The sequence below is a fragment of the Haplochromis burtoni genome, unplaced genomic scaffold, assembly GCF_018398535.1.
Source record: "Haplochromis burtoni strain Fernald_Lab_line unplaced genomic scaffold, NCSU_Asbu1 Contig_23, whole genome shotgun sequence".
Lineage (NCBI taxonomy): Eukaryota > Metazoa > Chordata > Actinopteri > Cichliformes > Cichlidae > Haplochromis > Haplochromis burtoni.
The window spans coordinates 3,335,584-3,362,488 of NW_024582384.1; the positions used below are offsets into that span (position 1 = coordinate 3,335,584).

Consider the following 26,905-nt stretch of genomic DNA (forward strand, 5'->3'; position numbering starts at 1 on the left):
TGGCAGCATGTAGGAAATGATACTGGTACATGGAGATTCTAAACATCACACTATAGTTTGCATCCAATCTATGCTTCATTTTTACTTTTCTTTGTTTTTAATCACTGTTGCACATGTACATTTTCTCAGACCCTTACTAGGCACCTGTGCACTTTTACATTAACTTTTTTGTTTATTTATTGTAGACTTTACTATCTATCTAGTCACATTTGACCTCTGACCTTATTTTTACATTCTTTACATTTCTTTCAAGAAGGCCCCAAAAAGGTTTTATGTCAACTGAATGAGAATGAGCCGCCTAGTTAGTTAGTAATAAACTGTAATATAATACTACATAATAAGCCCGATTTATATTTATGTCCCATTATTCACAAATCAGTAGTTATTATCTATGACCTATTCCTACATACATGTTTGTGTATTCTGTCACCCTACCTTTGTCTGACTTTGCCTGTGCTACAAACTTCTTAAAGTTTTTTTAAAAGAACAAAGAAAATAAAATGAATATATACAAAGTACAATACCATTCATAAAGGTGTACAGTAATACTGACAACAATTAACTCCCATGATTAATGTCCACCTACTGATGTTTTGTTGCTGGAGATTGTGACTGTAGTCCTTTCACCAGTGGTGATGACCCTCGTTCCAGTCCCGGCATTCAAATCAACCCTTCCCCCTGCTCCCAGGTCCAGCTCGCCCCCAGTGCCGATGCCGGTGATGGTGACACTTCGAGAGGTATCAACGCCACCAGGTGCAGACGTGGAGTCATAGTAGTCGTCATAGCCCTCATAGGTGCCGTACGTGACCCCCAATGCGTAATCATCTTCTCCTCCTCCGGTGTCAGTACTTGAAGAGCTGCTGGATGAGCGAGAGGATGAGCCGGTGGAGATGGAGGTCCAGTCGGTGCCAGTAGAACTGCCTTTCAAAATCTCACCCCCTGTGATCAGACTGTCCCCTTCTGTCTCCTGTAAAGATATTTGGAGGGGGACGTTGGCAATGGATGCTTTACTGTAGTAACATAGAAACAATACAGTTATGTATAAGATGCGGGCATTTAGAGCAAACATGAAATGGTACCTCTTTTGTGGTTGTCTCAGTTGTCTCAGAATCAAGAGTTGAGTCATAAGGCTTTTCCAAATCATCGTAGTAAGGGTATTCATAATAGTAGCTGTCCTCCTCTTTCTTCTAAAGGGAGAAAAACATTCCACCAGCATTAAGAGAGTGTATGACTGAGAGAGAAAGATTGGCAATCAATTATTAGCAACATGATTTTTAAATATGTTGCACTGCGCTATTGCCTCTGGCTGGCTGATGTTTGTACAACCGGTCGACCATCGATCAGAAGCACACAGGAGTTCCTCCTCCTTGTGGAAAGCTCACACTGTATCTGCCTGTTGTAAACTGCTATGACTGAATGACACATTGCTCTTACATAGTTTTCCTAATGACTCCAGCACCTATCTTTAGAAAAAAGGAAAACAGAGGGGCAAGATTTTGTGTAACAAACAGGGCCCTGGGCAAATCAAAAAGTCAAAAGGAAGAGCTTCCTGTTCATCCTGTAACACTTCTTTGACATCCCGTTAATTAGCACACACTGAGTATATTGGTATTCAGTGGGAAAAATGACACAGTGCATGAATGCAAGCTTAGGCAGGCACCACATCATTCCTAAACATGATTAAGTAAATGCATAGACTGATAACTTGGTTCTTCCCAGTCAGCACTTTTCCTCTGGCACATTGCAGGTTTCTTACACAATGCCAAGAGGCTCTTTTCAGGACAGGATCCAGCAAAGATCTGATTTGAGTATTAGAGACAATTATGGTTTAATCATTTCCATGAGTAAGACCAGCAAGAAAATACTAAGTGGTTCTTTTGTTGGATTCTATAATGTGTAGTTTCATTCTGTATGTAAAGAATCTACAAAAACTGCCTCTAGTAAGCGGTAGCCTACAAAGCTGCACTTACACTTATGCACAAGTAAAAAAAAAAAACTTGGAAGAAACTTGTGATTTTTTTGTGTCATTTATGTATAATTAGATGCATAGCTTTTTGTACACTAACATCTTCATGGGAAACACAGCGTTTGTTGACATCCAGCAGTTCTAGACTTTCGCACATTTTGATTACTGGCTTTAAAATACATTGTGGGATTGTACAGAGGCAAAATTACAAAAACCACATCATTGGTATCTCTGGCTCTGCATTACATTTCTTTCTTTCTCATGGATGAGAATTTTCTCTTCTAACACTGCTTCGTTAAGCTGTGGGGTTCCACAAGGTTCAGTACTGGGTACATTACTATTTTTTTACTATTTTTTTCTACATCCTTTCTTTTGCTATCACAATTCAAGCACCATTCAAGCTTTTTCTATGACAATGCTCACCTATATATGTCTTTTAAGCCTCACCAGCTGTGCAGGCTGCTCACCTTAGTCCATGGTTTATTGGTTGGCTCTTTAATAATTACCTTATTTTAAATGTCAACAAGACCAAGACATGATTATATCTCCTTGTGATTTATATTCTCAAATCAGTCGGGCTCTTACTTCATTTTGTTCACATCAGTCAGTGCTACAAACCTTGGTGTAATATTTGAATCCTCTCTAGGTTTCAACTCACATGTAAAATTCATGTCTTCTTCCTGCTATTCTCATTTAAGGAACATTTCTAAATTGCAACTTATGGTCTCTTTTGGAACTGGAGAAAATTATTCATGCATTTTTTTCATCGTCCTTAGATTATTGTAATGCTTTGCTTACTGGCTTAGATAAATGATCTCTTTCACGTCTTCAAGCAATAAAGAATGCTGCGGCCAGATTATTAACGGGTTCCCACAATCGAGCAAGCATCACTCCCATTTTATATTCTTTACACTGGCTTCCAGTAGGTTTTAGAATTTGTTTTAAAATTCTCGTTTTCACATACTGAGCTCTAAACACACTGTTTATCCCAGCTCCTTACAAAGCACACTGCTGCTCATAGGCTTGGATCACAGGATCAGAATCTGCTGGTTGTTCTGCGAATGACACTGAAGACTGGGAAGCCGATTCTGTGTACACTTTAAAAACTAGCTAAATACCTTTTTGTTTAACCAGGCTTTTTTTGATACTTTTACTGATTTGAATTCATTCTGTATCTTCCAGCCAACCACAAAAAAATAATTTAGAGGAGTGCCAGAATAAAACATGGAGCCAGAGATGATTTGAAAAGCAGAAAAGTAATGTTACTCACAGTGTTGTCTGTGCCGGGGTCCTGGTTCTGTGGCTGGTCAGGGGATGGCACTTCACAATCAGGGCTGTAGTGCTCACAGTAGTCATAGGCAGCACGATGGTCTGCTACAATCATTAGCTGCTGGATGTCTCCCTAGAAACCCAAACATACATGCATGCTAATAAGTAAACAAATGAAAATGACAGAAGCAATGCCTGACACTGTGTGACCTGTGAGGTGAAAAAGGGAAAGCATCTACATCTGCAAATGTGACATTGCTGCAGAACAGGCAGTCAAGAAACTAGGTCAAGCCAGGGGAATCTCAGGGTGACTAAATGATGAAGAACGTTGTCAAGGGTCCAAGAATGCCATTTTGCATCAGAGTTAAGAGTGTCAGGCGAACAGAGTTACAGCAACACAATAAACAAGATCAAATGTTTGGAGCACAACATGTAAGCCTGACCTCAGTCTGTGTGAATTGTAAGTGATTTTACCTTCAAACTGATTGTGTAAGGCATGTGCATGAGCAGACCTGCAGCTAGGACTAGATCAGAAGAGATAAGAGCTCTGTGTATATCTATGTATACACTGAGTGGACATGCAGTTGTGGAACAGAAGAAGAGGAAGAGAGATTTAAGACAGAGAGAAGTTAAAAAAGAGACAGAACAGAGAAGGCTGCTAGAAAATTACTGAGAGAGAACAAGGGAGAGAAAGGCTCAGAAGGATCCCCAGGCTACATAGGGAGCTGGGTGTGCTTCCCACATGTTTCTGAAAAGAATTCATATGGCACCAAAACCTTGTATTGCATTTATCCAAACATGTCCTGGTCGCAATTCCAAATTCAGTGATGTCATTCCACATCAATCAAACACGATGTCAGCGTAGCTGAAACAAATATATTTCCAGGAGGCAGGAGGATCGTGAAGCGACGCAGCTATGGGAACGGACCGCCACGGAGGATGAAGTGTTTTTAATTATGTTCAATTGCCAAAAGTTGAAAAAGAAAAAACCCTCAACATGTCTTTCCAGCTGAAATGAGCTTTCTTTACTGACATGCATAAATGGATTGCATTTGTGGTCTAACCAGTGAGAGTTCAATGAAGTGCACCAATCCCACTGCTTTGCTTGAACATACCACTCAGTACCCCTTGCCTCAGATCCTTTAATAACCCTTGCAAAACACTTCACTAGAAGTTGTTTCCTGCTCCATCCTTGGTTTATGTTATAGCTGGACTTTATAGTGGATGCAGGGAAATCAGTCTCTTCCTCCAAAACAGAAGGACTAGAGGAGCCATTACACAGCACTCCCAGCTATGGCCACCTCTGAAGCCACAATCTACAGGAGGGTAGACTTGGTATCACTGTAGCGCAATGCCCCCTCTTATTTCAGCGGAGCAGTGTGCCGCAGCTGCGCTGACAGGGGACGATGGGAATTCAGTGTTTGAAATGAGGTCACACTCAATAAGAAATAAACCCACTCTACAGCAAAATAGCCCCCTCCGTTTGGAGCATTGCAGCGCTTTCCTATTCACATGCCATTCTTACACTTCTCTGTTTTCTTTTTTCCCCCCTCCATCTCCCACAGCAGCCAAAGGAATGTCAGGGTACATTATGGCCACAAGTGGTATTGCATGAACCTAAGTTTTCCAAGACAAGACTATTAATCATACACCAAAGCTTTAATTAGCACATCCTCGCAGCACGTAGAGCACCGTGGCAGAAGGCGCTTAATGATCTGTGACATGTACACAGAAAGAAGAAAGAAAGAGGTCCTTGCTTGCCTAGGTAGAAAAGTATACTGTTGCACAGGCCCTGCTGGGGATAGAAGTAAAAAAAAAGGCTGACATCCATCAACCTCCACTAGAGTTTATAATGAGGCTCTCACTATGACTTCAGCTGTTTTATGAGTTGCATATCTGTATAAGACCTCCTTTAACTTTTAGCCTCAATTGCCAGGCATATGATAATAGTAAGTCCACCGCTTTCTTGTGTGTTTTGTTTTCTACACCGACATTGAAAGTAAAACTACTGTCGAAGTCTCGAGGCGGCATGGCAACCACTAAAGCTGGTTCTGATTTCCTGTCTTTGAGCCTCTTTTCACCACAAGTCACTCCACGGATTCTGAAGCTAAATGTTGCATAAGCTACTATTTTACAGTTAGAGGGGGGGAGCTAAATGTTCCCTATACTATACCGCAGACGTATGCTGATGCTTAAATTTCTCATTTTGAATTCTGGCCCTGAATGCCCAGCTTAGTCCAGCAACCCATTAGAGCATGAGGAATTTACTCCATTAGTGCAAATGGGTTGGGCTGTGTCACCATAATTTTGACGAGGGGAAACGGCAGTGCAACTGCAGAGTCAGACATTCAGCGTGTAATAAGGCTGATTGGTTAAAAGGAAATTATAGATTATTCTTCACCTCACGAGTCACAACACAAGGATGAGCTGTGTGACCCCGAGAAATGAGGTGATTGACATCCGAGACAAAGGGTTAAAAAAAACAACCAAAAAACCCTGGTATTATAGCATAACACCCAAACGCTGGGTGAAACCATAGAACACATGCAATCAGCTCTCCGGTTAGAGGAGGGACAGTGATATTTTTCACTCTGGAGCATCATGTGGCACATCAGAGCAGTGCTTAAGGCAGAGTTCTCAGACAATAACAGGGCTGCAGTTGTCAGCATCTCCCCAGGCTCTGCTGAAATACGACTCTGCTCCTCGCCAGAGCTCGCCTGATGTCGAGCTCTGGTGTTAAAGCCATCGCCTGTGGCTGTGAGCGACAGCCAGCCTCACTTGGACACGATTCACGCTGAAAGACACCTGCACGCACATAACATGTTAAGAGCGCAAGGCCACAGCTTGCGGCAAGAATGTGGAATGGGAGCAAATTCGTACAGATCAATGCCACTGAAAAATTCATCTTTTCAGAGTTTTCCTAAATAAAATATCACACAGTCTTTTAAGCTTTTATTCCCCAGCTCACCCTATTTTCTTTTTTTTTCTTTTTTCCCAAAACACAACACTGCTAGATTTTTCTGCTTATGTCCAGATGGGGGCAGGAGAGTGCTCTGGTGATCACAATGCCAAACATCTGTCTCCATTTGTATCTGACCCACAATCATGCAGGGTGGACCAAGTTCATTGTGTTCCATTTTCTGAATTACAAAATGCGATGGATAGGACGAAAATCAATATTGGTGACATTTCAAAATCATCACATCGCATAATGAACGGGAGTAAACGTGGCTATGTTTGGAGGTTAAAAGTGGACAGTTACCAATGCACACATATTCTTCTTCCGTCTTTTTCATTTTACTTGCACACACAGAGACATACTTAAAGCATTAGGTGAGCATAGACCAAAAGAGGTGCATTTTGATTAGAGGAAGGGCCTAAGGCAACTCCCCCCGCCCTGCTGGTGGAGGGGCAGGCACTGTGTCCCATGAAATCTGCACCTTCTTGAGCTTAGAGCAGCGTATACACAGCACAAACCAACGCTCATTATGTTCACATATCCACGGGGACATCTGATAATGGTTCTTTTTACCTTCTAAACCTCACAGGAGACAAAGGCAGCAGTCAAAAGAAGAAAAACTCTAGGTGAGTTTTCATCATTTTTATGATCAGATGTCAGCATAGGAAAATGAGTAGGTGGCCCCCAAAGAGCAGAATGTAACTCTTGGAGGTCTTGCTGCAGTTTAAGGAGCGCTACTTTCCCAACATATTTACACAGTCACCCCCGAGCTCTGAGCCAAGCGTTGGTGTCACTGCCAGCCCACACCGGCGCACTTACATGCAGCCCCAGCGTCTGGGCATTGTCCAACCTGACCACAAAAACCAAACAACAAGCTGCAGAGGTCAGCTTGCTGCGTAGGGGAAATAAATCAGAAAGGACACATGCATAGAAAGTCACATAACCACGCACATGTAGGTATAGAAGTATATGTGTAGACACACGCACGTGGAGAAAACTAAAGCAAAATGCATAAATGTAAACCGTCGTCAGACATCAATTGAATTTTCATCCACTTTCCCCTCCAGACTCTAGTCCAATCTCAGTCCTCAGAGCTGCTGCCAACAGCAACATGTCTGTCTGCCGGCCCCACTTATCCACAACACAGCCCCCTACAGTAACCATTCCCCCACCTCATTGTCGCTGCCCAGTTTTTTGATTCCCTCTGGATGTCCCGTGTCACTCTAACCCTTAGTTTCCCAGCCCCTGCGACACTCACTGCACATAAGACTTTAATCCCACATCTCTATGGACTGCGGGAAGGCATATTCCCATTTCCTGTTCTTTTGGGAAAGCTGAAACCGCTTCACTCACCTAGGAGGGCGTTTGGCTTGGGCATTTGCTGAAATCTACATTAAAAAGTGCTGAGGGCACACTTCACGGTTTGCTGACACAGTAAAGGAATAACACGGAGAAAAAAAGGGAGTGAAATATCAACTTTTGACATGAGTTAAGGAAAATCTTAATTATCCGTGGAAATTCCATCTATCCCAAGGATAGTGATGTCTGGCCTAGAATGTACAGAGTAGTGTGCTTTTTCAGTGAAGCAGGATGTATACCTTGGACAAGATAATGTAAAGAAGCACGTGAAGACATAAGTATGTGGAGCAAGTGGCTACTAGGATCCAGGTCCATATACTTGGGGTTTAAAGTTATATCACTAACCACAACCCTTTTCCACAGTAAAGGCAAAGACAGCTGTGGCTTAAGGAGTACAGTTGTCTACTAATTAGAAGGTTGGTGGTTCAATCCACAGTTGCCGTCATAGTGTAATGTTAGGTATATAAGTACTTGTGTGATTGGGTAAATTAAACTTTCAGTAAGGACTTTCAGCATCATACACTGAGTTCTTTATTAGCTAAAGCTTTCTGCTGGAACTTTTTTCAAGTGCTGATTAAACTTTATCATATATTTAGGGGCTGGGTTTTGTGCATTGCATTGCATTTCACTGGAGTTTGCATGATATATGTGCCCTCTCCATTTATGCCCACCCCTCACCCAAACTGGTTGCATCTGCCGCAACTGGTTGCATCTGGGAAAGTTTAAACAATAATAATAATAATAATAATAATAATGGATTGGATTTATATAGCGCTTTTCTAGGCACCCAAAGCGCTTTACAATACCACTATTCATTCACTCTCACATTCATACACTGGTGGAGGCAAGCTACAGTTGTAGCCACAGCTGCCCTGGGGCAGACTGACAGAAAACAAAAAGAGGTTTTGCTGGAGGTTTCTTCCTGTTAAAAGGGAGTTTCTCCTTCCCACTGTCACCAAGTGTGCGCTCATAGGGGGTCATCTGATTGTTGGGGATTTCTCTGTATTATTCCAGGGTCTTTACTTACAGTATAAAGTACCTTGCAGTGACTTTTGGTGTGATTTGGCGCTATATAAATAACATTTAATCTAATTGAACTGAAATGCCATTACAAAGATGTAAATGTAAAAAAAAAGACTGACAGCGCCACTAGCTTCTGACTTGTAAATGATCATGATGATCAGTCAGCATCTCATAGAAATAGTTTCAATATAAACTGAACATCATGGCGTCTTTGGATTAAGGATTTATACTGTGGCAGAATGCATTTGAATTCAGAAAGCAGAGTGTAAGATGAGTGAATTGGATTTAGGAATGTAGTTACAGAACTTTCTCTGAGCTATATGTTGATCAGCCATGTTTGTGGCCTTCTCAGTGTCTGCGCTCAAGGGCTAATTTGCCATCACACTTCTGAACAGGGGATTTGAGGGCTCCCTACATTGCAATTCAGGGTTATTTGAGACCTTGAGATCATTTGAGATGATCTATCCAGAAACACTGGTCCCTGGATCACATGGTGAGATACGCCGTACAATCCCTCATCCCTCATTTGGAGTTCTGTAGAGCAAAGACAGCCCCGGGCGAAACTCTGCATTAAATTCTGACTGTGTTACAGTCAACCTAACAGAAAAAATGACCCAGCACACACTATACTAGTGAATTATATTGAGTAGGGGGGGAAATGCATACACACATACACACACAAGATTGGGGCTACTTTTTTTTTTAAGTTTCTATAACATTGGTAAATTAGGAAGTCCTGTATAATATATGAGCAGTGTAAATGACACACTTTTGTAATGCTTTGATTAATTACTATGTGTACCACTTTTATTGTCCACTTGAAGCCGGATCTCCTTTTCCCCCTTTCTTTTCTTTGTGGAAGAACCTAAATTTCCACTTATAATTTTTTTTATACAAAGCAGTCATGGAGATGGAGACCCAAGCAGGACATCAAATTTCTTGGCCTCCTCTAATGGGGCAAAAGAAGAGAGGCCATTATCCACGCATTAGAAAAACTGAACAAACTGCTACTGCTTTCTGACACCCAATGGAAATCTGAGGTCACGTACATTTTTAACAGTAGAGCCACAAACTGAAATGCTTTTACTAAAGCTACTGAAACTATTAACTGAGAAAAAAATTAATAACACAGGAGCCAAGCCAAGGTCTGGCAAAGTCACTCAAACCGACCAATGAAAACTGAGTGACAAAGGGTTCAAAGTGTATTGGGAGATTGCAAAGTCTGCTGCAAATATCACTCATTCTGTCAAATCTTTACCTTAGATGACTGAAACATGTGAACAATAAAGATGTTGGCGGGAAAAAATGGAGGAAAGTCCTGAGGTGAAGATGGGAAAACAGGATGTGTAAAAACCCATCAGGCCATGACAATATTAAAGCTCATTATGAGCATCAAGCTCATGTGTTGCATTTTTTTATTAGTTTTTCCTGGCTCTATCTGCTCTACAGGGGCCCCGCAACTTGCTTCTTTCCACTCCGACTGAAGGCTTCCAGACCCATTCCCCTGCTCCCTTAGTCTTACCCTATTACTTTTAACCCTCCCTATTCATTTCATCATTAATCCTTTATTTCTGTATATCTAAAGCGTAATCATCTTCTGTTTTGTTACCTATCCTACCAAACTTATCACTCACCCTCCCATTCGCTCTTGGGACAGCCTATCAGCGGATACCAAGGAAACCTCTGGATGATGTCATGTGGTGCGGCTCCTGTTCCAAGACTGACATCAGCTGGGGAGAGAACTCCTCATTCTTTCCAGCGAATGACCCAACATTTTTGGCTCCTGTACCCACACCTCCTGTTCTGACCTCCCCACTCTCCTCCAGCCCTTCTCATTTCAGAACATTATTTTGTTTTCTGTACACTCAAAACTTCCCTCTGATGTCTTCCCCTATAACTGTCGAACAGGCCGAATATATCTTTCTGTGATAAAGACTCCACCATATCATTGTCCACATTCATGGAAGTTGCTGTCTGTGCTTTTGGCCAGACAAGAAGTGCTGTGTTTGCACATCTCCACCTCAGTTGCTTCAATTCAACCGCTTTCCCCTGTGGATTAACTCTGAGTGGGGCCAAGTGGTTCATCTGTCCCCACTTAGGTTACCTCAGACCAACCACAGGTCGCCATTTCACTGAATGCTACTTACAACTAAGGGATGGGTATTAAATTATCTCTGATTGTTCTTGGCAAACTCAGTTTGAAACAACATTGAACAAGGAAATCAGGGGTACATTTAGAATCTGGAGTCTTTCATGCAGAGATAAAGAGACACTAGAAATACATCCAAACAGAGAAACAATAATATCTAATCTGTACCCACAGGTATATCTGTCAGAGAAGTACCCTTTAAGGTGATTTAGCTACTCTTTATATTGCATTTTTGTTATGCTAATGTTAATTTGATAGTTTTCAAAACACCTTAATCTAATGTTGGTTGATGACACGCTTATTCTCTTAGAATGACCAGTCTACCACTTTTGTGTAGATTTTGCAAAGACCAGCAGGGGTCAGCATTCCAGGTTGCATTCCCAAACATAAAACGGCACCTTGCTTTAACTCTTGTGTGAATATTTTCCGGAGCTAAACATATAACAGAAAATAAGTGAAGGTTTAATCGAAATTAAAAAATATGAGGAAGAGAATGTAAGGGTATGAGAGTAAACAACTTTCTAAAAGACCTCATGTTAGCTAGCTATGTCAACCAAGCTAAATGCTACACAGGCTACACTCTCATTTGCTGTTTCAGGGAGTTTGTTCATTGAATCAAAGAACTGTTAATCCTAATGAGAAGACCATAGCTGTGGAAAGCACTCTTAAGCAGATTTAAACCACAAAATGATGATCTCAGGGGTGACACTGGTCAGCATAACCAAAATTTCAACAATCAAGGCGATCTTTGACTTGCTTTCAAATTAATGGATAAAATGAGTGTAGTCATTTTTATTACATTCATTTTACATTAAATCTGCTTTAAACACACACATAACTTTATGCTTGCACTTCCGCATTTCAGTGTATGAGGAGTAGCTCTACTGATCCATGGTCATCATCTCAAAACAAGTGAAAACTTCAAGAAGATATTTCACACATGGCCGGCCCTCCCTGAGCCTGGTTCTCCAGGAGGTTTCTTCCTGTTAAAAGAGAGTTTTTCCTTCTCACTGTTGCCAAGTGCTTGCTCATAGGAGGGTCATGTGATTGTTAGGGTTTTCCCATTAATATTGTAGGGTCTTTAACCTATGATATAAAGCAGCTTATACTGAATAATGGCGGCAATTGATAGCATTCAAACAACAATCATAGAGAAAAAGGGAAAAAACAAAAGATTACAATTAGTTTGCAACAGCACCGATTACTGTACCTGGTTCCAAAAAAAGTTTGCTTACTTGCACACCTAAAAATCTTTTTAATTCCCTTCACACTTTTTATTGGCACAAGCACAAACACTATGGAAGCCCGTTTCCGCCACTAAAAAAAATTTCGAGTTATTTTCTCGAAATTCCGAGTTACTTTCTCGAAATTTCGACATATTAACTCAAAATTTTGAGAAAAGCAACTCGCAATTTCGAGTTTGCGCTGCCAATCCGTAATCTACATGAATGACGTCATTTCCTTGTTACCCGGAAGCTGAAGCCCTCAGCTACAAATGCTACAGCTAAGCTACCGGTATTACATCCAGTCGTGAATGCACAGATTGCTGAGTGTTTTCAGCCTGGCTTCACAAATGATGAAATCCCTGTGTTATTAGCTGAATCACATGGTGTTACTATCAGCAAACGTACTCGCGAAAGCGCCAATTTGTTGGGATCCGTTTTTGAGTGCGCGTTCCTCTGCACCATATGCTTCCAGGTGTATATTTTTGATTGGCAAAGCTAACTCGAAATTTAACTTGAAATTTCGAGTTAATAAGTTGAAATTTCGAGAAAATAACTCGAAATTTCGAGTTATGGATACTAGCTTTTTTTTTTTTTATTTAGTGGCGGAAACGGGCTTCCATACAAACATAGCACCCTTAACCAAGCAACTAAAATAGAGTGGTGCAAAAGGAAAGACAGTCTCTTTGTGACCACAAAAACCTTGTCAGAAACCAAACCACAAACCACCTAAGCATATAAGTACTGCTTTTCTTCTTACTACTGTATGCAAAGGAAAGGCTCCACTAAAAAAAGAAGTATAGCACCAATCACCAATCACTCTGATTTAACAGTGTGATAAATCCTAATCTTTTCACTTCATGTTTTTCTCTCCAAAACAAGTGAAATGGATTAAGAGGCAATACAGGCAAGAAGGAAAATATGTAAATGTGATTCGGGGTTGTACTTTCCCTTTAGGACCCATTAAGTATGTCATTTTTAAAATCTCTTATAAATCAGCAATTACCAGCAATTATGTTTTCTTTTTAAGTATCGTGCAAAAAATAAAAATAAAGGTTTGCAGTTTTCTGAAGAAATTGACCTGGAAATCCCCAGACTCTAATGTAAAAGGTCCGACAGTGAAATCACATATGTTATTTTGTGTTTTCACACTTACCAGCTCTCGGGGGTAACCAGCTCTGGCAAAAGTCAACACGGGATCAGACTAAACTACAAAGAGAGTAATGAGAGGAAAAGGAGTGCAACCTGAGCATAATTTGGAAACTATGTGGCATAATTTCCATTTTCTGCAGCACTGGAGCCTGTCCTGTCTCCTAACTGGCAGACGCACAGCAGGGGGGGCTTTAAACATCTCCCACAAAATATCTGTCCGTTCCCACGGTAACTACTGAACTGTTACCGCCGCTAAAATTGCTGGCTAAGATTTAATTGTTCCACTATCACCCCGATCTCCTGATTTGTATGCTAGGGGCAAATAATAGAAGTAGAGCAGAGTTACAAACGGATAAATGCCGTCATCTTTTTGGCAGCTCTGAGCTAATAGGCTGAAGAGGGGAAATAATGGCTGTAACACAGAATGCAGACATATAAACAGATGACACGATATCTTTATTTGTGCTCCAGTAAAATTGGCACCCTTCCCTTTTTCCCTCATGAACCACATTTTCCCCACAACATTGGATAAAAAGCTTCATATGTAGAGTTCATTTTGCAGATAAGTCTCTTACTTAGAAACTTGATTTTGTTTACAAGGCTATACTTTTGTCCATGTCTTTCAGGGAAACTTTAGCGACAGTGGCTAGGGAAGTGATGTCATATTTCTTTCTCTTCATCTGATATGGCTGAGTAACAGTAAGGTTAAAGGTCAGCTGGCTAAGGATCAGTCACATCAGTCAGCCTCTGTTACTAATTATTATTGAGGGCTTTGGCCTCGCAGACTAATCCCCTCTTTTAAACAAGCACAACTCCAAAGGGACAAAGACAACACTATTCTTTGTGCCTCTCAGAATATTTTGGTGTGTCTGTGTGTGTGTCTGTGTTCCTCACAAACACAGGGGTCAGGTTTAAGAGACACACATATTCAGACAAAAACTTGTTACAGGAACCCAACAAAAGCTCTCTTACAGGAACTGTCCAAATGAATTCATAGTGCACAAACACTTTTTGAGCCATATCAGGGACTTGCAGGTATTATAAAGCACAAAAAGCTTCTTCTCACCAGTCAGATTATCATAGATCTTTTGACTCCCTATCTTTATTAAGCATAAACGGAAGAGAAGGGGTGGAAGGAATAAAGCTCTTATTCTAATAACTGAAACAAGTAGCTGCCTGTGGGAAAACCTCTGTAAAGCGAAGTGTCATAGCCCTTTTAAACAAAGAATCCAGACGTGAAGCCGCAAAGAGAACTATAACAGCTTGATTATAGATTTAGCTACAATAAGGCAACACTTTAAAACAGCAAAAGAGGATGAACTGAGCAGCAAGCAAATCTAGCACAGCTGGCAGCAGAAGGGAACTGCAGGACACAAAGTTCTTTTGCGGACGATGTGGGATATGTGGTACCTTAAATTAAGTCTGATTTACGATTGTGTGCGTGTGAAAGAGTGGGTGGCAGGAGGATCAGATTCTGGTGGACTAGGGCAAGCCAAATATCTCTATAGAGGATGCGGCCTCTCCCGCAGTCCCCAATTTCAAGCAGTATTTCAAAAGAATTGGGGACTGGGGATGACCACCATTGGCACCACAGCCACATGTGTCTGTGCTGTAATTAAAAAGGACGAGTCTGATTATATAGAAATGGGCCTAAATCATCTGTTTGAAGGCACTGTTTGTTTGTTTTGTTTTTTCATTTTCATACAGCCTTTCAACATGAAAACAGCAAAAGCTGAAGCTAATTTGAACCTGGAATAAATGGCAAGCCAGCAGTCCATGAAGCAAACAGTCCCAAATGACCCATCAAATTTGCCAAATTATACTATGTACAAAGCTCGGATTAAAAGTTAGAGTTTAACGCCTACCTCAAAGACTTCTTCATCAAGTATTCTTGTTCCAAACACTATAATTCCTTTGGTATCAATGACTGGTTGGGGACTTCGGAGTAACTTCTGTGTGGTCTTCTTTTTACAGTCCAGAATGAGGGTGATGGTCTGCTTGTGCACGCTGATGGCCACTCGATGCCACCTGGAACGGGAGGTACAATCAATTCACACACTTACTGGATTACAGGCCTCTTTTTGTGTTTGTCCATTTGAATTCGAATCTATCCATCTCTGTCTTCCAAAGTGAAATACAATCTCAAATCCTAGTTGTTAGTAGCGTAGTGAGGTTACGCAGTTAATGACACTTAAGGTTGAGAGTGACAAAAAGTTGCTTCCAAACTTCTAAAATTAAACAAAACTGCTGTCAAAGCCTACCATCATCGCGAGGGTCCACTCTAATAGAATGATTTAAAATTGTTTTAAAAGTAGAGCCTGACACGTTTTTTAAGCGTTTTGTACAAGTGAGGTGAAAGACTGCACTTACTTTCCGTCGGCTAGGTTGACTCCTCTGAAGAGGGGGTAGTCCTCAGGGCTGGGTCTGCCTGTGTGGTCCTCATACAGGAAGACTGGAGAGCGGCCCACTTCTAGACCAAGCTGCTGGATGCCCTGTTCATTGTACAGAGACAACAGGAAGGACTGGCTGCCCTTCTTAGGCTTCACTGTGGCCATGATGGAAAAGTCCTCAGGGAAGACATCACCTGGCAGGACAAATGGTGGGTTTGATAGAAAGAGAAAAACATTTATTTTTTTTGGAGACTTATAAGCAGCCGTAACCATTCATCATCGTAAGAGGAATGAAGTATGAGGTTTGCTTTTGCAAGGTTGTAGTCGTTGTGTTATTTTAGGAGACTGACTGCGTTCTTTGATGTCTAAAGGGAGTGTGGTTATTTTTTACTGATGCTTCTAATGGAAATCGAACAAAAACTAACAAATATCATTTATATTGGTGGAATCAAAGATTTGGTTTTGCGCACCAAACGGAAACACCAGAAATTTTTGAGTGCCCAAAATATAACCGGATAGGATTCATCTGAACGGGTTGGCCGGTAAAATGAAAGTTAGCGGGAGGAAAAAAAGTGGATCGATTCCAGCGCAGCGCAGAGTGAAAAGCATTAATGACAAAAGCATGTGATCCCCAGAGACTTCGTCAAACTATCCTTCAAACTCCTCCTCTCCGCTTCTCTCCTCTGCCACAGCTGATGGGTCTAGCAGACGCCGAGACACCAATGAAGGGCTGGAGAGGAGCAACACATTTTTACAGCAGAAATAATGAAAGACACATTGCCTGGAAATGGAAATACCAGCAGTATAGTGGTATTTAAACGCAGAAAAATATATAAAGAGGATGTGTTGGCCTCCGTCTGCTCGGCTCCTTTGAGAAGCCTCACAAGTTCCTGCATTTTGCTTCAGTGTGGAAAACATCTGCCAGACAAATTCCTGTAGTGGGGTGTTCTTAGGACCTCCAAAAAGGAGGAAGCTTGCCAACTGTCTGTGCAGACTGTTGCTTCCCAGATAGTGCTAAGGTCTGACTACATTTGGGAACACAGATGACCTTTCAGAACAGGAGGCAACCAGAGTGTATTAAAGCCACCACTGTTATCTGGATTATACTGAACATAAGCAAAGAAACCACTTGAATTCCAGTTGTAATCTCCAGTCTTTAGCATGTGTGGAGCAGAGATTTCCAGACAACCGGAAAAGAAAGGCAGGGTTTGTGGCTACAGCGGCTACGCTGGTAAAGCCCCTTACCCAGCCACCATATTCAGAATATGAAGACACTGCTAAACTAAACTGGGGAAACTTTGGTAATACTAGCCAATCAGACAATGTGGAGGAAAAAAAGAGGACCTCAGTCGGGTTAGAGAAGAGAAGAGAAGAGAAGAGAAGAGAAGAGAAGAGAAGAGAAGAGAAGAGAAGAGAAGAGAAGAGAAGAGAAGAGAAGAGAAGAGAAGAGACGAGAAGAGAAGAGAAGAGAAGAGACGAGAAGAGAAGAGAAGAGAAGACAAGAGAAGAGAAGAGAAGAGAAGAGAAGAGAAGAGAAGAGAAGAGAAGAGAGAGAAGAGAAGAGAGAAGAGACGAGAAGAGAAGAGAAGAGAAGAGAAGAGACGAGAAGAGAAGAGAAGAGAAGAGACGAGAAGAGAAGAGAAGAGACGAGAAGACAATTTTTTAGTCTAACCTTCAACTGCAAAGCAGTTTTCATGGGTTTTAAGAAGTCGCTGTTTACGCAGGCGACCTCTGGTGGTCACATGAGCGCACAGCAAACACGAAAATGAATAGCTTATTTAAGGACGAAGCAGTCTGCCTTGTAGTGTCCTTCAGATCCACACCGCCACCTTAGCTCAGAATATTTGTTTCAGCAAATACTCGTATATGTATGTCATTTCTACTTGGTAGTCAACCGATTCTGAATTTTGCTACCGCCACTCGTTCGCTTTCTTCTTTTTTTTCCATCGGCCTTCAGCCTTGTCAGCATCTGGACGTCTGTTTGCCTTCCTGTCTTGTCTTCCTGCCTTTTTCTATCATTCCTTCATTAAACGCTAGGCATCAGATCGCATCATGCGGAGAGCACATGCCTTGGCAGTGAGCTCCCTCAGGAATTCTGCTTGGCATCATATGAAAAACATTGCTTTAATTGACAGATGCTTCAGTGGGACGGTGTAAAGCAGAGAAAAAGGAGAGACAGAACACAGACAAGCAACAGGAAGGCAGCTCTTCAAAAAAAAGCTCCTGAGATGTTTGCGTTTTGTAAGGAAGACAGATCCACAAATCTTTGGCTGATTGCATAGTGAACATGAAATTAAAGCACTATGATATAAACAATGCAAGTGGGAAATACCAGAACAAAGAAACACAATTAAGGAAATTTAGTGCTGCATCTGTCTTGCACAATAGCCACGTCAGACACTCAGGCAGTGATTCAGCAGTGGTTTGGTGAAGGCTGTTTGTTCAGAAGTGAAGGGTCAGCTAAGGGGTGAAAGGGAAACCAGAGCACACGGGAAAATGAGTGGGTGTTCTGTGGAGTGTAAGCAGCAAATTGCAAAGCATCGTCCTACTGTATCTGCCCTGCTGGGACTATAACGACCCAACCCCAGCATGAGACAATCTAACCCCCCACCCCCCCACCAGAATGTGTTTCTCAACCTGCTGCTCCAGGCCACCAGATGAGAGATACCTCATACCTCGTGTGTGTTCGTGTTGTCAGTGTGCGTCTGTGCCAACATGGTAGGAATGGAAAGGCTGGGGTGCCAACAGTCCCGAGAGTTTACTCTGGCATCTCAGCCACCAGTGTCAGGCCAAAAAAGGTCACGGGAAACTCAAAGACGCCTCCAGCTAGCCAGACTAAGTCCAGCATTTTACTCCAGATTTTGCTGAAGAGTTTGTAGCTATCTTTTATTCGTCACGTTGGAAAGGGCAGAGGGAATGTCTTGTCCTGTGATATCATGCTACAGGTATGTGACGTGTACGCCTGAGTATTCTTCCTCAACAAAACTTACAGAGCCTCAGAGAATGCACAAAACGTCAGCATGGGACCCGGTTATGGCGGCACTTTCTCTGATGATGTCTGCCATCTGTTAGAGTGCATACACGCAGGTAATGGGGTAGAAAGCTTTGTGTCCTGTAATTGGTCATTCAGTCATCACTGTGTCCAACTCTCTTCTTCTGTATGAGACAAGCTGCATTCCTGTGGGACTGCATATTGCTGCAGAGACAACAACTGCCTTGCAGAGCTGTCTGTTTGCAAAGGAGTGCACCTAGCAATAGGAAGAAACAGTGAAGTGACTTAACATAACAGTAAGTGGCTCTAATGTAAACAGCTCCCACTGTACAACTTAAGAAAACACTAATAATAAAAGAAACATTTTAGCTGTGATATGACATGTTATTACTGTCTTACTCTGGAGTCATTGAGCTTGCCCTCAAAGATCATGTTGTACATCTAAGTCTGAGATAGGCAATTTTCCCAAGGGCCCACATGAGAAACTATGACTGTTGTGGACGGCCACACCAATGAGCTTGGAGTTATTCTATAAACTCTTTATAGGCTTATTTGTGCAGCTCTCCACAGCAGACTCCCTGTTTCTCATGGAGAATTAATTGTCCATCCATGAATTCTACAAAATCTTCCAAATAAATAGTAGTAAACACGATTACAACCTAGTTTTGCTTGAAATTAAATGCCACTATATATGTAGCATGTGGCACTGAATGCAACATATCACTCTTGAGGGATGCTGGCACACAACAGAACCGTGATTGCTTTTACAGCTTGTGAGTTAAGCTGTAGCAGAAGCCCCTGGCCATCTGTGGTCGGTGCCGTCTAGCTAAAGCAGTTGTGACCACAGGTTTGCAGGCTAAGTTACAGCTAACCCCATTCAGAGAACCTAGGATTTGCTGAGTCTTTCTTCCTTTGGTGTTTGATGGCTATTGTTTATGATGGCGCACAACATACGCAGAAGGTAAAGAAAAAAATGTTCCAAATGGACAAAATTAAAATGCCCAGATTGGGATTTACTGCAATTTCCATTGCAATGAATTCTCAGATGCTTATTTGTTCTTGATGGGTTGTAGTTTAAGAGAGAGGCAGTTTTATTGCCCAGTTTCTTCCCAGCTCCTTCACTTAATAAAGGTAAGAAAGGTCTCTTCTGTTCAGAGTGCCTCAGAAGTTTCAAATGAATCATCTCTTCCACATGTTTGCCTAATGAGTGCATGTCTGCACTTGCTCTTTTCCAACACATCATCACAAGCTGTCTGTGGCTATGGGGTCACAAGGCGGTGTGATCTTAGCCGGTGCTACTGTGCTTTTGTTTCAATACCATTATTGTAAAGCAAAACAATTGTATTTGTATGCCTTTATTTTCTATGTGTGACTTTTTTGTACCTTTTCAATAATTAAAGCAAACTGTACCTCCAGACTGAAGTCATAACTCAAACTGTACCTCCAGACTAAAGTAGCAAACTTAGTTAAAGAGGGGAAAAAGAACCGGATAAAATGACCTCAACTGCCTTCTGGAATATATTAGCTCTATGTTCTTGTACCATAAAGGCAAGAGAGGGCCACATCACAAACACTGCGAGTGAATTTTAAAGCCTTCAAGCCAAAGACAGCTAGTTAGTCTGTTTGCACCTTAAGACTGTGCGGTGCCTGTTGTGAATTCCTCCAGTTGGTTTGTTTTATATAGACTGTTATTTTGGATGATCCAGCGTAGCATGTGTGTAATTACAGCATGTGTGTCTAAACAGAGACTCATATGGGGACATGCTGTCATAAAGCATCAAAGTGAACAGTATTTGTTTGATTGGAGGGCATGTAAGGGCATGCAGCCCACAGGAGCCTTGCAGCTCTACATTAAGCCCCTAGGAAGAGTTATGCCACGGATCAAAGATCCACCAAGGCCAATGTAGCATCTTAGAAGACCGCGAATGGAGTTGCCATCCAATCTAAACTTTGTGGAAGCTTAGCGCACAGGAAGGGATATTATTTCTCTCTTGTTGCTATATCTAGACCTCACCGGCTTTTTATATCTGTAAGCCAAAGGAAAGGCAACAATCACAATCATTTTCAGAAATTGGTTGTCTGGATCATGAAACTGTGGGTTTTTTCATTTATGTTTTATGGGAAAAAAAAATATACAGCAAAGACAAAGGAAGAAAACACTGCGAGGCAGAAGCAGTCTAGGAGAAATGATAGAGGGAGAAGCGATGACGCTTGAGGGAAAAAATGAGAGAAGGAGGGAGAAGAGCAAGGAAAGAGTGCTGGAGAGGGAGGGGAGAAAGGAAAGAAGCACTGCAGCACAGTATATAGCAGTAACTCAAAGCCACGTCAGCATGATAGAACACAGAAAAGTGGAACCCCAGGCTTCCCTCCCATCCACCAACCATATTTTCGCTGCTTTTTCATCACCCAGCTCCTCCTGCTGCGACGTTAAATATTACAGGGCAATGCATCTGATGTGCACTTTCATTATCGTTCTTTTACCAACATTTGCAAAAAGTGTCCACACGTGGTAGGCAATTTGTTTCAGTAAAAAATACAGATGCACTTGGACATGCATTAGCAAGATGTCAACATGTTTGCAGGGGACTTAAAGATTAAACAGCAGGCACAGCCATTTTAAAACCTAAAAGTTAAAGGTAGAGTCGAGATAAATTATCAGCTTATGCTAACGGACAAAACTGCGAACCTGGAGGGGGAGAAAGGAACAGGCTAGACGGGAGCAAATGCAAAATGCTATCCAGCCAAGTTAAGACGTTATATTTGGAGTTTAATGTGAAGTAGGATTAAAGGTCATGAAAGCCAAACAGATGGTAAGACTTTAACTTTAAAACCTGGGAAAATGTCTTTAAGCAGAAAAAGGTTTCTTCCCGCTAAAAAGGAGTTTTTCCTTCTCACTGTCACCGAGTGTTTGCTCATAAGGGGTTGTCTGATTGTAGGGGTTTTCTCTCTATAATTGTACGGTGTTTGCGTTACGATATAGAGCACCTTGAGGTGATTGCTGATGTGATTTGGCGTTATTGTAGTGTTATGTGTTTCATGTTTGAAAGAGGAGAAATTCTTCATTGCAAGTTCTTAAATTACTTCTTAGTTGAACATGTGCAGCATGAAAAGTTCCTTGAGTCATATACTCACCTGGGTACAGCTGTTTGGTGGGGGCACTGAGCTGGGCATCTTTGGATACTCTGTAAGCCACATCGGGTCCTTGTGATGACCTTCTATGTGAGCACAATCCCGTTGTTTTCGTAACACCTTCGGGTAAACTGTGAAAATCTAAAATCTTCAAGAGGTCTGCTGGTTCCACTGCAGAGAAGAGAGAGAGAAACACACAAAAAGGACATTAGATCCATATTCAACAAACTTAACTTCGGAGCATTTGGCTAGTCTCTATGAAGGCCAGCGCATTGCTAAAACAATGCCACTGCAGAGTTTGTGCAACTCCAAACTTCTGCATATTAAGCAAGCCTTAATTATGGCACACTCAATCTATTTTCTGTCCTTTGCTGACTTAGAAGCACTAGTTACTCAGCAGGAGACTCCACTGTTGTGGTTCAGTGAAGATTTCTGTTATCCATTTAGGCGCTAAACAGAGACATGCCCATTTATAGATCACCCATGATCACTGGTTTCAGCTGCACCAAAACCCATCCTTCCATCTCTTTCCCTGCTATGTTAAATCTACCGCTGCCTCCCTTAGACCACAACCATGCAATTAGCACACTCTCAAGCCGGTCGTCCAAGCTGTAACCAGGCCACCACAGAAGTACACTAGGTCAGAACAATGTGACACGAGGTTTGACCCTGGACCGCACAGTCACATGCCAAAACCACCCAGGACAAACAGCTGTTCCTGCAGCCAGATGCACAGATAGCAAGCTACCCAATGACACACATTAGTACCAAGCATTGCCCAAGAAAGGTTCTGGACAATAGCACACAGGGTCACGACTATAGGGACGGTCACATAATGACTGAGGATCAAAGGCTGTCCTCATTTTTGAAAGGACAATCTAAAAAAAGAACAACAGAGGGGGTTATGGCAGTAGAGTTAGGAAAGAAAAAAAGAAAGCATTTTTGTATTGTTATGTGAATACCAAGGGCCAACCCACTAGACAAGATTAAAAACACGCCCACACACAGGTAAAGCTGTGTCTTTTTCGGTCTACAAAGACCACACACACTGTTTAAAAAAATGTTCAATGGTCCCATCCATCTAAGAGTGAAAGGGCTGCTAAGAAAGGTGAACAGGCATCTCTAAATAGTCTTTGAGTGCATTCTCCATTGCCCTGCAGCAACCTCCAGCTGGATGTCATTACACATGACTCACGTTCAGAGCAGATCAATTAAAAAGAAAAAAAGGGGGGGAGGGGGGCGTCCTAAACAGAGGTTTTCAGTTAAGAGTACTTTGGATGCACGTGTTCCTCTGCAGCTGTGCAGGCTTCGTAAAAGAAAAACTTCCTCCTCATCCTCGAAGGTTTGATTGCATGTTTCCGACATTATCTTATACAAAGAACTAGCTAAAGAGGGCTGCTGATGTCTAAGGCTACAATTAGTAAAATAAAAATCATACTGTTTTTATTTGTTTGCTTGTTTTACTAAAACATCAGGTTGGCAATAAACACAAAGCAAGAATGCTGAAGCATCTGTTTCCAGTTCAGATATTACTTTGTAAAGGCAAGAAAATTGTACGATTCGAGTCGTGTCCGAGTTACACTGTGTTGTTGTGCTGGGGTCATATTAGGCAAAAGTGGTTAAGGGATTTGTGATAGCAGCTCTTTTACACCCACTGCACCCATCTGTTTAAAACCCCAACAAGTCAAGCCTGTGAGTATGTCAAAAAGATAACTACTCTTATATTCCTGTCAGTCCAAACCCACAGGATGACAGAGCCTCTGCGCGGGTGAAGGGTCTAAACACAAAGAGCTTCGTCTGTCATCAGCTCACAATGAAGCAGCAGCTCACGCAGCAGCCAGAAAATGTCTATCATTCAGTCATGATGACAGAGGTTCACCTAATGAGGCTTACTTTCAGAGCTCAGCAGCAGAGTAATGATATATCACACTAATGGAAATGTGCTTCTTGTACAAATTTCCTCATTGATAGATTACTAATCTGCATTCGTGTTCTACATCATTATTGCTTCATGAACAAAAGGTCAGAAGAGCCTATTCCTACTGAAGGAGTCACGCGGCACAAGGCGAACAAAGCCTGTGAAAACTTGGTCCACCTATCATCATATAGACTGATTTTTAAGGCCAATATGTTTCAAAATATCCACTGATTTTATTTTTTCAAACACGTGAACAGATTTCCATAAAATTCATTATGTGTAGATATTGATTTACCCTTTGTGTTACTCGACTCTGTTCAGGTTAGCTGCTTGTTGTGTTTGTGGCAGAGTTTTGCAATACAAACAGGGAGGGTGCAGTGCCCTCTGGTGGACAAACTATGCAACGCTAACACTCATAACATGGTTGAAGGGTGTTTCTCTTCTCTCTTGATTTCATTTTTATTTTTCATTTAGCAACTGTTATAAAAACAAATACCAACAGACTGGCAATTAGATAATATCAGCCTGCTGATACATTGGTCACCCTCCAGAGTTGAAAAAGTTTAGAATACTTTAACTCATTTAAAGTATGCATTTGCTTTCAATATCTGTGTCATTCCTCAATTGATACTGTGAGAAATGTTTGGCTGAAAAAACAACTTACCCTGTATCTTCACACTTCTTAAATGGTATTAGCAAGCACAATCTATTCATCAAAATATCCATCTGAAGCCTCTCTAATCCATTATTAACCACACAGGAAGATTACTTATAAGGCTGATGCATTAAGCATAGAATCACAGAAACATTTTTGTTATTTGCTACAATTTTTGAGAGGGACCACAAAATGTAAATATCTCTGCTTTTGCTCTTTCTTAAAACAACCCCAAAAGTTCCCCAGCAGACTTCTTTGCCCCAACAGTCATTCCCTTTAACCTGCCAACATCTAACAGCGCTCACTGGGAGACAGATCAATTGATAACTGTACAGAGGCAGTCCATACAAGGGATGGAAATAACTATCTCACAGCTGACACAGTGACCACTGTCTAAATGATGCAGCTTAGTAGTGTGGTCATAAAGTCAGTACACAGTGTTGCAATCCAATAGTAATGCTCAGGTGGTGGCGTACTGTGGTGTCTTTGATTCTCAGACTGTTTCAACCAGCAAGCCACAACCTCCCTTTTCCATCTCACCTCCTCATACATCTTCATGTAATCTCCTTCTATCACACACTGTCCCCGTGTCCTTATTTGGACACAACCTTGCTATTCCCCACTGCTGCAGACTCTGGTGGTGACAGGTAAAAACACTAAGTTCAACTTTAACTCACTGATAAAAAAAAAAAAAAGCCTGATTTTTTAGCCTGTGCTTCTAGACCGTAGGGGTAATTTAACACAACCCCTTTTTATCATTTTGTATGAAGTATGAACACAAACAGATACACTACCTCCACTTGTGAGATGTTTCCAACAAGCCATTTTATTAAGTCACAGACAAATACTGACAAGTTAGATCAAATATTTTTGTGCTACAGCCACTTAAACTCAGATTAATACTCAATAACAAGTTAGTAATAACATCCAGGTCAGTACTAAGGGGAGAAAAAAAGGAGGATGTTTGTAAGGAGCACCCAGCGACCCTTTCCAAGGAGTGTTGCTTTTGCTAATCCACACTGACATGATCAAATGTCAGCGTGGATTAGCAAATTGGAAGGGAGCATCAGGACAGCATTCTTTCATATCCAGTTCAGAGCATCCATAAGTCAATTTCTTATATTATTCTTTTATCCTCATATAAAATCCTTTTGGTTTCAGGTGAGGTTATGGATGCGCCTGGTCCTTAAAGCAACCTCAGGGATCGGTCACCTGGAGGTGAGCCAAGGTGGAGCCTGCCAATAGGATTAAAAGAGAAGGGGGTAGACTAAAGGAAAGCATAATATAACAGCTATAAAATAAAAGCCCTATTGAAAAACCCATTTGAGAATCAGCCAAAAGCGCGTCCCTTTCAATAAAGCAATCTTTTTGGGCACTTCAGAGCACAAACACCAACATTATCGCCTATGTTTCCATCATCCGTTAACACATACGTACTTTCATTTACAGATTTCTGTCACAGGCAGTCGACCTTTCAGCAGAAGCCGTCCTGACCACATCCTAAACCACAGGTATGGCTCTCAATCCCACCTTGTTAACCTGAGATGTTTACCCACTTAGCATGGCAGATCCCTCAAGAGACCAACACCTGAGGTGCTGGATGCTAAAAATAATTTTCTCCCAGACCACAGCCCCTCACATCCAAGACGCTGGCTCTCCATACATACACAGAAAACTGTTTACATGACACGGTCTTGTGTACATTTGCTCACCCAATGGATCTGCTGTAGCACTTTTGCTGTTGTTTTTACTGCTTTCATGCAAGTGGATGTGACACAAATATGGTAAATGGCATTCCTTAAGCTTTAGTACTCTACAGGAACTCCTTCAGTGTAAATAAAAACATTATACTTCTCATGTTACCTGCACATGCTTCCACTAAATACTGAAGCACCATTCAAGATGTGAAATAAGCAATGCCACATGAATCCTGCATGAAAAGTAAACCTGCACTGCCACCACTCAGAACATCGGGTGGTATTAGCAAGACTGTGAAATTAATGGATCTTTTCTCAGTAATGAAAACTACGACCTGAACACAAAATTTTTCTTTCTATGAAACTTTCTGTTGGTTTTTGAGAGTGGCTGTAATCCTACAGTTAGTGCGTCCCCATCCATGTACAAAGAAAAAACCCTGTACATTGGATACATATATTAGCCACCAAATTACTTTGATCTCTGATGTGACATGCTAAAAAAAGCCGTTTATGGTTTTGTTTGTCAAGCACAGGTCGTCACAGTGGAATAAAGTGTAATGAATTCATAAAGTCTGAGTTAATTTGAAAGGTGTGGTGAAACATTACATTGCAACAAACTGTTATACAAAGAAGTTGGCAGAAAGCTCTTTTATAAATCTTCCCCTCCCTACCTAACTACTCCTTTTTTATTTCAGATTTTCTCTCTTTATGTGAACAGTAGCTCGAGTGCCACATTCTTAATCCACATTCGGCTCCGTGCCAGGACTGTGGTGGATCCCATTCCCCTAAACATCCATCTACCGTCTACTTCCACTAACGCACACATACGTGTACACACACAGAGTCTCTGTGACAACACTCAGCGACTCCAGACAGCAGCATTTCATTTGACAGGAGGAGGGGTGCCGGACCACTGAATTAGGACTTTTTCATGGTGGTGGGGTGGATTAACATTCTTCCCTCTTTCACTGCCTCCTCCTCCAGCCCTTCCTGAAGTGAGGCCTAACTCTCCAGGCACATGCTT

General features: G+C 41.6%; 1 protein-coding gene across 1 annotated transcript in view; it reads right to left on the minus strand.

Annotated features, from left to right (window-relative positions):
• The window catches only part of col5a1 (procollagen, type V, alpha 1), a 73,179-nt gene that overhangs the window by 35,716 nt on the left and 10,558 nt on the right, over nt 1-26,905 (minus strand). The window contains exons 2-7 of the mRNA XM_005917364.3: nt 21,615-21,782; nt 15,471-15,684; nt 14,966-15,128; nt 3,237-3,368; nt 1,080-1,187; nt 587-967 (exon numbers count right to left, since the gene is read on the minus strand). Coding sequence (XP_005917426.1) covers nt 587-967; nt 1,080-1,187; nt 3,237-3,368; nt 14,966-15,128; nt 15,471-15,684; nt 21,615-21,782 — 1,166 coding nt within the window. The remainder of the gene's footprint in view (nt 1-586; nt 968-1,079; nt 1,188-3,236; nt 3,369-14,965; nt 15,129-15,470; nt 15,685-21,614; nt 21,783-26,905) is intronic.